This window comes from Rana temporaria, chromosome 3, assembly GCF_905171775.1.
Source record: "Rana temporaria chromosome 3, aRanTem1.1, whole genome shotgun sequence".
Lineage (NCBI taxonomy): Eukaryota > Metazoa > Chordata > Amphibia > Anura > Ranidae > Rana > Rana temporaria.
In genome coordinates, this window is record NC_053491.1 from 183187832 (window position 1) to 183200578 (window position 12747).

The 12747-nt window shown below is 37.2% G+C and overlaps 1 protein-coding gene across 5 annotated transcripts in view; it reads right to left on the reverse strand.

The window, feature by feature from the left end:
- Window positions 1-3419: 3419 nt before the first annotated feature.
- Window positions 3420-12747, reverse strand: part of SYT1 (synaptotagmin 1) — a 738111-nt gene continuing 728783 nt past the window's right edge. For all 5 annotated transcript variants that reach the window (XM_040343936.1, XM_040343935.1, XM_040343939.1 and 2 more), the window contains 2 exons: window positions 6369-6502; window positions 3420-4255 (listed from right to left, as the gene is read on the reverse strand). In XM_040343936.1, coding sequence (XP_040199870.1) covers window positions 4049-4255; window positions 6369-6502 — 341 coding nt within the window. In that variant the 3' untranslated portion in view covers window positions 3420-4048. The remainder of the gene's footprint in view (window positions 4256-6368; window positions 6503-12747) is intronic.

Below are 12747 nucleotides of genomic sequence, written 5' to 3' on the forward strand. Positions count from 1 at the left end.
GCTTTGTCCAAAAGGTAGATGTGGCTCTTTTTATGGATTAAACCATATACTGATCAAATAGCAGGTTCAATATAGCAAATTGCTGTTGTATGATAAATTTAGGCAGTACAGTAGAAGCACATCAAGAGATATCAATGCATCTTGGGTGATATGAACCTGCATTTTGAGCATACCTGTTAGACATATACACATAGGTTGAGAAAATAAAATAAGCTGAAATAGTATGATGAATTTTGGTCGGTGTAGTTACATTAGATATGCGTCACCTTACTATTTCAGATTATGCAGCATACAACTTGTCCCATTTAGGGTATGTACACACTTGGGGGGGTTCATGAAAAAAAAAATACATTTGGAGGGTCTGCCTGTAGTGGTCGTACTGTGATGGCTAATATATGGCAGACAGTTACTTTGAATAGAATATGCATTGTGTGTATACATTACACATTTACACATCAAAAATAATTGGCATATCTATAGTGTGGTCTTTATTTGAGAAACACGACTAAATACACATATGATGTACCCATCATACAGCATCCAGTATCTTACATCCAGTACCACAAAGAGCAATGATAAAGTACATTCAGCAGCAATCCACAGAAACCATTCAGACATCAGCTTACTTAAAGTGGATGTAAACCCCCAAAAACATTTTTTTGTTTGTTTTTGATGTCACAATGTAGAGTATAAGATTTCCTATCATCTGTGCCCAGTCTTGCCACACAGAGTTAATCCAGCGCTGAGCAATCCTCTTTTAATGTTCAGTGAAAATGAACAGAATTCCAGATAAAAACTTGCCAAATTATAAAGTCCGTTTCTCTGTTCTTGCTTTGTGTTACAGGTTATTTACATATCCTGGTAATATACAATGAACTTTGGATCACCTTATATTATGATAAACATAACATAACATATGATAAACATGTCCAAGCTCTAGATATGTAAATAACCTGTAACACAAAGCAAGAACAGAGAAACGGACTTTATAATTTGGCAAGTTTTTATCTGGAATTCTGTTAATTTTCACTGAACATTAAAAGAGGATTGCTCAGCGCTGGATTAACTCTGTGTGGCAAGACTGGGCACAGATGATAGGGAATCTTATACTCTACATTGTGACATCAAAAACAAAAAAACATTTTTTTGGGTTTACATCCACTTTAACTCAGAGGTATGAAAGATTATTGCTGATTGATTGCTAAGGAATGCCATATTTTGTATTTTGTCCTTTGCCTGGACTTAAAGAGGTTGTAAAGGTTCGTTTTTATTTTCTAAATAGGTCACTTTAAGCTAGTGCATTGTTGGTTCACTTACCTTTTCCATCAATTTCCCTTCTAAGTGTTTTTTTTTTCTTTTTTTTCTTTGTCTGAATTTCTGACTTCCTGTTCCTCCTCAGTAAGCTGTTAAGTAAGCTGTTCTCAATGACTTTCCACCGCTCGGATGATGGTGGAAAGCTTACTGAGGAGAAACAGGAAGTGAGAAATTCAAACAAAGAAAAAAACATTTAAAAGGGAAATCGAAGGGAAAAGGTAAGTGAACCAACAATGCACTAGCTTAAAGCAACCTATTTAAAAAATAAAAGACGAACCTTTACAACCCTTTTAATATCATCACAATTAAGAATACCCTCCTCTAATTGTTCTAGTGTGTACATACCCTAATTTGTGCCTTTCAAAAACCAATACAGCAGGGTACCTACTGTCACCATTCAAAGCAGCTATGGAAAACCTTTGGTCCCAACAGTTACTGAGGAACTACACATCCTTGCATGTCCTGACAGCAAACGGTGCACAGTGTGTGCTTGGACCTGTAATTCATCAGTGGGCAGATATTGCCCAAAAGTGTTTTGGAGTAAATCTATTTCTGACACACTGTACAGTATTTAGTGAAATAATCTGTCAGGAATATATTACAATCACATGCAACAGAACTGATATTCAACAATACCAATTGCTAAATCTAAAATGGTATATTTTACCCTGGCAGGAGAAAATGATATCATTTTTCATTGAGACCCTTTAAAAAACGAAATGCAAGGTAACTTGAGGACATATTCTCTAGTTTGTATCCTTCTTACCAGCTTATAAGAAAAAAACACAATAGAAATCTCATTCACATTCTGTGCAATGCAAAAAACTGGACGATAAATGTTTATTGTATCCTGCTGTTCAAGGTTTATCCACCAAATGATATGCATAAAGGATATAATCTACAATATTCATGGATATTTATATATTATTTATAATATATATAGATAGATAATTTAGGGGCTATATTGCACAGTGCTCAATACATTGCTGTGTGATCTACCTGTTCTATGACCAAGCTGCAGCATAGCTCCCAGTTCCTAATTGGTCCGTAGTAACCTGTTTGTGCTATGCTCTCCTGCAACAGTGCAGTAGAAAGAAATGGCAGTATCAGTACAATATCACTATAGAATTAATTGATTGCTATTCACTGAGAGAACTAAGTTTTATCTAAGCACACACGGCAGTCACAGTGATACACAGAGCAGTCGTTTAAGACTTATGGAATGACTAATAGCTTCATAATAGTGCCATTTACTACATAATAACATTGAAAACATTTAGAAACTCCTCCTGAAATGAGCATATAGTATACACAAGAGGGTGCTCCAGTTTGCTAGCACTTGTTCTTTGTTTTATACCATTTTTTAAAGGACAAATTAAAACTCATTATACAAATAGTAAATATATATAAAAAAGGTCACTAGCTGTTTTGGCTTACTTGAAGTGCATTCAGAATTATGGCTAAATTAGTTTAGTATATATATATATATATATATATATATATATATATATATATATATATATATATATATATATATATATATATACATAGATAGATAGATAGAGAAAGGGAGATAGAGAGAGAGAGAGAGGGTCACAATACTGTTTGTTAAGTATGAAGACATGACTGTGGTTTCATTGACAATGCTTTCCAGCAATGTTCAGTATGCCGCACAATCTGTCATTATCACAAGATATTTTTTTTTTTTACAAGAAACACACATATATTATGAAATATGTCATGTGCAAACACATGGATAAATCACAAGATGTACATTCTATGTAAAGCTAAAATTTACAGAGATGAGTGAGGGTTGCAAGCAAGTATCATGAGACATTATAATCATCTTGGCAATAACCATTCCAAATTGTATATGTATATATATATATATATATATATATATATATATATATATATATATATATATATATATATATATATATATATATATATATATATATATATATATATATATATATATATATATATTTGCAACCACCTCACTCATATCTGAAAAACAACATTTTAGCTTTGGTTTTTTTCAAGACAATAATATATATATATATACACTGATAGCATGGCATCTAGTGACCAGATCTCTTGAGGACAGTCGTGCTTTTTTTTTTTTTTTATCTGATCAAACTTTGTTGATCCTGACTGTAATCTACACGTATATGAACCTGTAAATTTGGAATGTTGCCTGTCTTGTATTCAAATGTATCTGGCCAACCATAGATTTAAGTTGTCCTTTAAGATGTCAGTGCAACTTTACTAGTGCCTTATAACTTGGAATTTCTCCTGGAATGCGGGCGATACAACCTGTAATATTATCAGCTCTTCTATATTTAGTCAATTTACATTTTGTTTTAAAATAGAACATCTTATTAAAAACATTGAAGTATACACATAATAAGAAACGCTTACAACATACAAATACACGGACTAGAAATCAATGTTGGCATACTGTTATATACAGGAATGTGTTAACAACAAATTGATTCATGCTCTATCTACACATCATATTGCTTAGAAGAAGAGTAAGAGGGCAGTTTTGTGGCGCACAACTGGGATTCTTTTGGAGAAGTACATTTAAATCTGTGCAAATAAAATGAATTAAGTACAAATGACCTGAATAAGGTATGCATGGAAAGACATGAAAGGACCCATACTACTGAGGTATTTACATATACTGGCTAAAGAGCACTATGTGGGCAACAGCAGATAGAATTTGTTTCTATTTCTTCACTCCAAGCATTACATCTACTTCCTCCTCAGGTTGTAAAGTGTGCCACTGTGCAATGGGTCTTCGTGGGTTGGCCAACATGTCTGACCAATGCCGAAGTTCCGCTCCAGTGCAGTTATATCCTACAAACACCTTTCCAATAGCATCGTTTTTTCCAATCTTGTCATAGTCCAAAACTGTCACAACAACCTGCACTTTCTGTAAAAGAAAGGAAATAAATATGAGTAGGGAAACAAAAAACAAAACATCTAACACATTTAGTATAGTTTAGTATAGCTGAGCTGTCAAAACATTAATGTATGTATGTCACTAACAAGCCTTCTTAGTTTAGTCAATGCATTTTTCCTCCTGCAAAGTAACTTGGCTTAAAGCAGTAGTAAACCTTCGGCTTTTTTAAAAAAAAACCTCAAGGCAAAGTTATAATGTGCTTGTATGCATCGCAGCGTGGGTATGCCCCGCAGCTTGCTCTCTAAGCTGCAACCAGCTCCTGTTGCACTCCAGCTCAGGGTTCAGAGTTTATCTCACTGTATTGCAGGGGTGCCCAACCAGCGGCCAGCAAAGCCCTCTGATGTGACCCGTGACCTCCTGCTCTGGGATGGAATAGAATACTGTTATTGAAGGTCAGTTTATTACTAAAATCACAGTGTATATATGGGAATATCTGTTCTGCAGTGGTTACTGGGCTGCTTTCAAACTGACTAACAGATGCAGAGCAGTGCACCTGCGGGTTACCTGCACTGAGCCATAGACTTCTATTAATAACTGTGAGTTTGGTGAGCTTTCTGAAAGTGCCCCAAACCTTCATAATATAATAGAAGTCTATTGCAAAGTGCAGGAAAGCCAAAGGTACACTGCGTTGCACCCGCGGTGCGGGTAAACCGCAGTGCATCAGTGTGAAAGCAGCCTTGGGCCCTTTTTACACGGTCAGTTCGACCCAATTGGACCCTCCATTCACCTCTAAGGAGTGGCAGATGTAAACCAACTTGTGTCCTTCCTCCAATCCAATCCTTTAAAAAAAAAAAAAGAATCTATAGGGGGTTGTGTCCGTATCCACTCTGCATGTGCAAAGTGAACACGGAACTGCCATCCGCCCACTCCGCTCAATTTGGCCCGCGACCGGTTACCAAGTTGCTTAAGTGGCCCTTGTGCTTCAAAAGTTTGGGCACCCCTGCTATATTGTAACTGATGATGCTGAGATTTCACCCACAGTTTGGTGCTTTGGGTGGAGGAGGAGACCACTGGAACCACCTAGAGTGAGGAATTGGGTAGAATGTTTTGTGAAATTCCCTAGCAATTTATTTGGATTTTTATTTGTCCTGGAGTTGGACTTTAAAGTGATTTTTAATGTATTTTTTTTCTTTTTTAAATAACATTAATACACTGGATGTTGTTGGCAGCAGTGAGAGCCAATGGACAATGTTCTAAGCTTGTGAACATTCATTTTGCTCAGTGAAGTTGGTTTCTTTTCACCTTTCTGTTTTAAATCACTTACCAACTGCAAAATGGGATTAAAAGCGGTTATATCTTGTAATTTATGGAGTGGGTAACGTTGGAGGATCCAATGATTGGTAGCCAGAGACCATATGGCCTATGCTGCTTAGGCTCTGGAATAGCATTTTTCTAGCGTTTTTTTTTTTAAATAGTAATGTGACTTTGCCTTATCAATTTATTTATAAGTGTAAGTTTTACTGATAGATTCACTTTAACAAAGACTATGGAGAGAATATTCTGGCTCTGTGAACCAATATGATGTTTTTCCTGAAGAAAATGAATATACAGTCTTTATATCTGAAAAAATAAAACTCCACGGCTTCATATCACATATCTATTCCATGGCAGGTAGATTATGATAAGGCAAATTACCTGTCAAATATGACGTGGAGAAAAGAAGCAAAATCTCATTTGCTTTTATCCATATAACATTTATCAGGACACCTCTTACTATTTAGTCCTTGATATTCTTATTAGAGCCTGTATTATTTAAACACAATGTCACATATGGGGTTGGCACTCCTGTAATTACTTAGGATGGAATGTTCAGACCTATTTCTTTTTAAATATAATAGTAGATAAAAAGGCACACTAATTAGTGAAAAGTGACTGAATAGCACAAAAGGCCTGCACCCATGTTTTACCCTGCTCAATACTACATCCATAGTTAATAAGGTTTTAAGTAGGATTCAGTAGAGTCATTTTGAAGGTCATCTGAGAACATGAAGAATATGGTAATTTAAAGCCTTAATACACCTGTTTGAAAATAGAACAAAGCAGAAAACATGTTTGGATGCTATAAGGTGATGTTTTAGATTACCTGAATTTGCTCAAATGGTACTTCAAAGCTGAAAGACTCATTGTAGTAGGGATTAAGAGTATTCTTCTTAATAGTTGTCTTCTTTTTCTTCAGTCTCTTGCCATTCTGCATGAGATGAATTTTCACATAGGGATCTGAAAAGATTTAAATTTAATTAGAAGCATGTAAACTGAAAGCAAAGGTCGAAAAAAAGGTCTTTAACATTTCTGTGCAAACAAATGTTAGCAGTAGATAATACTACCGATGATAATAGTTAACCCATGTTAAACAATCCTGCATAGGAATTTGTGTGGCTCGAGAAGTCAATAAGATGAATATTACAGATGTCTACACAAGTGCTTAGAGCTGACCTTCAGGCACACATAAAAGGCACACGTTATTGCAACTCTTTATTGGTTATTACATCCTTAACCACTTCAGCCCCGGACCATATTACTGCTCAATGACCGGGCCCCTTTTTGCGATTCGGCACTGCGTCGCTTAAACTGACAATTGCGCGGTCGTGCGACGTGGCTCCCAAACAAAATTGGCGTCCTTTTTTTCCCACAAATAGAGCTTTCTTTTGGTGGTATTTGATCACCTCTGCGGTTTTTATTTTTTGCGCTATAAACAAAAATAGAGCGACAATTTTGAAAAAAAAAAAAGAATATTTTTAACTTTTTGCTGTAATAAATATGCCCAAAAATATATAAAAAATATATATGTTTCCTCAGTTTAGGCCGATACATATTCTTCTACATATTTTTCGTTAAAAAAAATGCAATAAGCGTTTATTGATTGGTTTGCGCAAAAGTTATAGCGTCTACAAAATAGGGCATAGTTTTATGGCATTTTTATTAATATTTTTTTTTTACTAGTAATGGCGGCGATCAGGGATTTTTATCGGTACTGCGACCTTATGGCGGACACTTCGGACACTTTTGACACATTTTTGGGACCATTGGCATTTTTATAGCAATCAGTGCTATAAAAATGGATTGATTACTATAAAAATGCCACTGGCAGGGAAGGGGTTAACACTAGTGGGCGAGGAAGGGGTTAAGTATGTTAAAACAATATAAAAAGCCGCGCCAGATATCAACAACAAAAAATGAATATAATAGTTCAACAGTCCACAAATGGTATGAGTAAATGGATTTTAGATTGGTTCTCAAACAAAGGCAGAATCGCTGTATTGATCAGAGGCTGATTTGCATGTAGAGATGTTCAGCTTTTCAATGCACCAGGTGACATGCATACAATGTGTGAGATCCCACCACCGGAATTGTATATCAGCTTACCAGATAGCAAGCCTTTAGTGCAGTTGGCTATAGCCCAGCCACGGCCTTTGAATCCCCTGGGCTAAGATGTTTCAAAATTCCCAATCAAATGGCAGCCTTGAAGTTGAAAGTGGTGCGTGTTTGCGATTTAGAACACCCCGCACCTCATCAGTTATCACAGTAACACGACAAGCGTAACCCAATCCGGTTCACATGCAGACAGGAAGATAGAAAGGGACGCAATAGCGTGATATCGTAGGTAACAGATTTATTAAAAAAAGGTAATGTACTTACACTTAGACAGTATAAACACAGCATGTAAACAGGTAAAAAAGCCGGCCGGCTTACGGAGCCCTCCTCCTAGGCGTGGTGACGTCACTGACGCTGCCTCCAGACGCGTTTCGTCCTATTGGACATTCTCAATGGGGGTAGGGCTAGCAGCAGTGTGTCACCTTATATAATAACCACTCAATGCAAAGGGAGGTCCATAGAAACTGACCCCGCCATCTTTGTTGAGGGAAAAATTTCCCATACAACCGCGCGCAATCTCGCGGCCAGGGAAGGGAGTGTAAAGCATTCACCAACGTTCTGTAACGGGGATGAGGATACTCTCTCTACGGATTGATAATATAAATATAAAAAAAAATTAAAAGTGTAGTCTTAATACCTACAGCATAAAGAGGACAGAGGAACCAAGGGAAAAACTATATGTCCGGCACAAGACAAGAATCCCTTGGCTCACTGTGGCCATCTTGTGGACAAAGTTAAAAACTCTTTTTAGAAAGAGATAAATTCATTCCTGACCATACATGGTTTAAGAGGAATCAAGCCTCTAAACTAACATGAGATTATAATGGGTTTTATTGGTTATGTTAATAGGAGATTCTCAGAGTCTCATATAACATTTCATAAAGTCCTCATCCAAAATTCATTTAATTCATTTTGTTAACCAAAATATATACGACTATATAGTGTACTAAAGACCATTTGGGAAAAATAATAATAATACAAAAAGTCTATAAATATTATATGAAAAAGAAAAAAACAGATCACAGGGCCTGTTGTAATACACACCCTATGGTCAACGTGATCCAAGGGTCTTTAATGGCCCAAGGGTATCAATTTAAATAGTGTGTATAAACTATTCTACTTTTAGTGCTAATTTAATTAATTATCTTATATGAGAGTGGATACACATATGTCGTGAAAAATTACATAAATGCTAAATCCACCCAGTTTTTCAAAAAACTCAAGGGGGAAAGGGCCAAAAAGCGGCCAAAACCCGTGCTAAAAATATATATAAATAAATCCATATGATGTGAAAATATTTTAATGTGAAAATTTTTTTTTTTTTTTTTTATGTGAAAAAATTATTTTGAGGCTATAGTACCTTCTTTGAACAGAATATGCGAATCATATAGGAGCAAACTTTAAATCTAAATATTAAACCCAAAATGTAGACATAACCACAGTCTAGGATTTACTTAAAAATATTTTGACTTAAAACCCGCGTCTGTTTCTATGGGACCCTATGCAAAGGTTCACATCAGGCGTTGTTAATGAAAGCATTCACGTCAGTTTCAATGTTCAGGCCATGGGGGCTATATGATTTCAAACGATGGATGCATATTGCCAGGAGTGATTCAGTGTTGAGGGAAATTTTACCACCAAAACCCAAGGTGATCTTTAAAGGGGTGCAGTCTCTTAGAAATAAGATCTCTATTAACGTTATTGACCCTCCCCTTAGAGGTATTGGTTTTTTCGATCAGCTTAAAGGCTACTACAAATGCAACAAGTGCCGAGTATGTGCCCTTAGTAGCAATCACCAAAGATGTGTAACATCATTCATTTCTACAGTCACATCAAAAGAATTTAAAATTGCACCATGCATCACCTGTGCATCTACAGGGGTGGTATATTTGGTCCAATGCCCTTGCGGGCTGCAATACGTAGGCCGGACCAAGAGATCAATGCAAGTAAGGGTTAATGAACACATCACAAAAATCCTAGCGGGCTTTAGGAACCACTCCGTGTCCAACCATTACAGGCTTAAACATCATAAGGACCCCTCCAATACCCTTTTCCTAGGGATTGACAAGTATAAGGCACATTGGAGGGGAAGCAATCTGGTGAGGGAAATTTCTAAAATGGAAATGGGGTGGATCCATCGTTTGAAATCATATAGCCCCCATGGCCTGAACATTGAAACTGACGTGAATGCTTTCATTAACAACGCCTGATGTGAACCTTTGCATAGGGTCCCATAGAAACAGACGCGGGTTTTAAGTCAAAATATTTTTAAGTAAATCCTAGACTGTGGTTATGTCTACATTTTGGGTTTAATATTTAGATTTAAAGTTTGCTCCTATATGATTCGCATATTCTGTTCAAAGAAGGTACTATAGCCTCAAAATAATTTTTTCACATAAAAATAAAAAAAAAAATTTTCACATTAAAATATTTTCACATCATATGGATTTATTTATATATATTTTTAGCACGGGTTTTGGCCGCTTTTTGGCCCTTTCCCCCTTGAGTTTTTTGAAAAACTGGGTGGATTTAGCATTTATGTAATTTTTCACGACATATGTGTATCCACTCTCATATAAGATAATTAATTAAATTAGCACTAAAAGTAGAATAGTTTATACACACTATTTAAATTGATACCCTTGGGCCATTAAAGACCCTTGGATCACGTTGACCATAGGGTGTGTATTACAACAGGCCCTGTGATCTGTTTTTTTCTTTTTCATATAATATTTATAGACTTTTTGTATTATTATTATTTTTCCCAAATGGTCTTTAGTACACTATATAGTCGTATATATTTTGGTTAACAAAATGAATTAAATGAATTTTGGATGAGGACTTTATGAAATGTTATATGAGACTCTGAGAATCTCCTATTAACATAACCAATAAAACCCATTATAATCTCATGTTAGTTTAGAGGCTTGATTCCTCTTAAACCATGTATGGTCAGGAATGAATTTATCTCTTTCTAAAAAGAGTTTTTAACTTTGTCCACAAGATGGCCACAGTGAGCCAAGGGATTCTTGTCTTGTGCCGGACATATAGTTTTTCCCTTGGTTCCTCTGTCCTCTTTATGCTGTAGGTATTAAGACTACACTTTTAATTTTATTTTTATATTTATATTATCAATCCGTAGAGAGAGTATCCTCATCCCCGTTACAGAACGTTGGTGAATGCTTTACACTCCCTTCCCTGGCCGCGAGATTGCGCGCGGTTGTATGGGAAATTTTTCCCTCAACAAAGATGGCGGGGTCAGTTTCTATGGACCTCCCTTTGCATTGAGTGGTTATTATATAAGGTGACACACTGCTGCTAGCCCTACCCCCATTGAGAATGTCCAATAGGACGAAACGCGTCTGGAGGCAGCGTCAGTGACGTCACCACACCTAGGAGGAGGGCTCCGTAAGCCGGCCGGCTTTTTTACCTGTTTACATGCTGTGTTTATACTGTCTAAGTGTAAGTACATTACCTTTTTTTAATAAATCTGTTACCTACGATATCACGCTATTGCGTCCCTTTCTATCTTCCTGTCTGCATGTGAACCGGATTGGGTTACGCTTGTCGTGTTACTGTGATAACTGATGAGGTGCGGGGTGTTCTAAATCGCAAACACGCACCACTTTCAACTTCAAGGCTGCCATTTGATTGGGAATTTTGAAACATCTTAGCCCAGGGGATTCAAAGGCCGTGGCTGGGCTATAGCCAACTGCACTAAAGGCTTGCTATCTGGTAAGCTGATATACAATTCCGGTGGTGGGATCTCACACATTGTATGCATGTCACCTGGTGCATTGAAAAGCTGAACATCTCTACATGCAAATCAGCCTCTGATCAATACAGCGATTCTGCCTTTGTTTGAGAACCAATCTAAAATCCATTTACTCATACCATTTGTGGACTGTTGAACTATTATATTCATTTTTTGTTGTTGATATCTGGCGCGGCTTTTTATATTGTTTTATTTTTCTTGTCATCACACGCTAGCCGCTGCCTGAATTTATTGTGTTGTGATAGCGCGGTTTTTTGGTGTATATTAGGTTAAGTATGTTCCCTGGATGTGTTCTAACTGAAGGGGGGGTGGACTGACTTGGGGAAATGACTGATCGCTGTTCATACATTGTATGAACAGACAATCAAGCATTTCTCCCCCCTCTGTAACGAGCGATCATGGGTGCCCGCCGGTGATCGCACCAGCCAGGCACACGCGTCGGGAGCGAGGGTGAGCAGGGGGTGCGCGCGTGTGCCTCCGGCGGCGCTCACGCGCCCCTATTGGCTGATTCACGAAATGACGTAATATTACGTGATCTTGCGCAGCGGACCTGTCGCCGTAAAACTGCGGCGGCTGGTCGGCAAGCGGTTAAAGTGGTTATCAACCCTTGCATATACTCAGTGAAGTGACTAGTCTCTGGGGATATGCAGAGGTGAAACAAACCCCCTGACATAAGTTGTACCTGTTTATTAGCTGCGTCTACAGCTGTTCAACATGCACAATTTAACACAGCATTTTTTTTACTTAAAGAGGCTGGGGATGGGGATCTGATGTCACACATTGCACCACATATAGAAGGGAGCTGAGTGTCCCTACTGATGAGATTTCTTTTAATTTCCTTTGAGGAAGTAATAGCCAATCTATTCAATGGGGAAAAAAATATATTTTGAGTAGAATGAAGAAGTTTCTGAACTTCCCACAATGTTTTTTATTCCTCTCCGTTTCTTCCATTGCAAGTGACAACAGCTCCCTAAATATTTTACAAAATATTATACATATTATAATTCTTCCCTACTTTATAAAAATCATGCTTGAATTAAGCTGGCCAATACACTAGTAGAGGTTCATTCAAAGATTTTTTTTTCAGAATGTTTGAATTTCTAATGCCGCGTACACACAATTGGAAATTCCAACAAGAAAAGTCAGATGTGAGCTTTTGGTGCAAAATTCCAACTGTGTGTATACTATATCGGACTTTTGCTGTCAGAATTTCCACCAACAAAAGATTGAGAGCTGGTTCACCGATCATCTGTAGCAATTCCGACGCGCAATATTCCGGCGCATGCTCGGAAACAATTCGACGCATGCTCAGAAG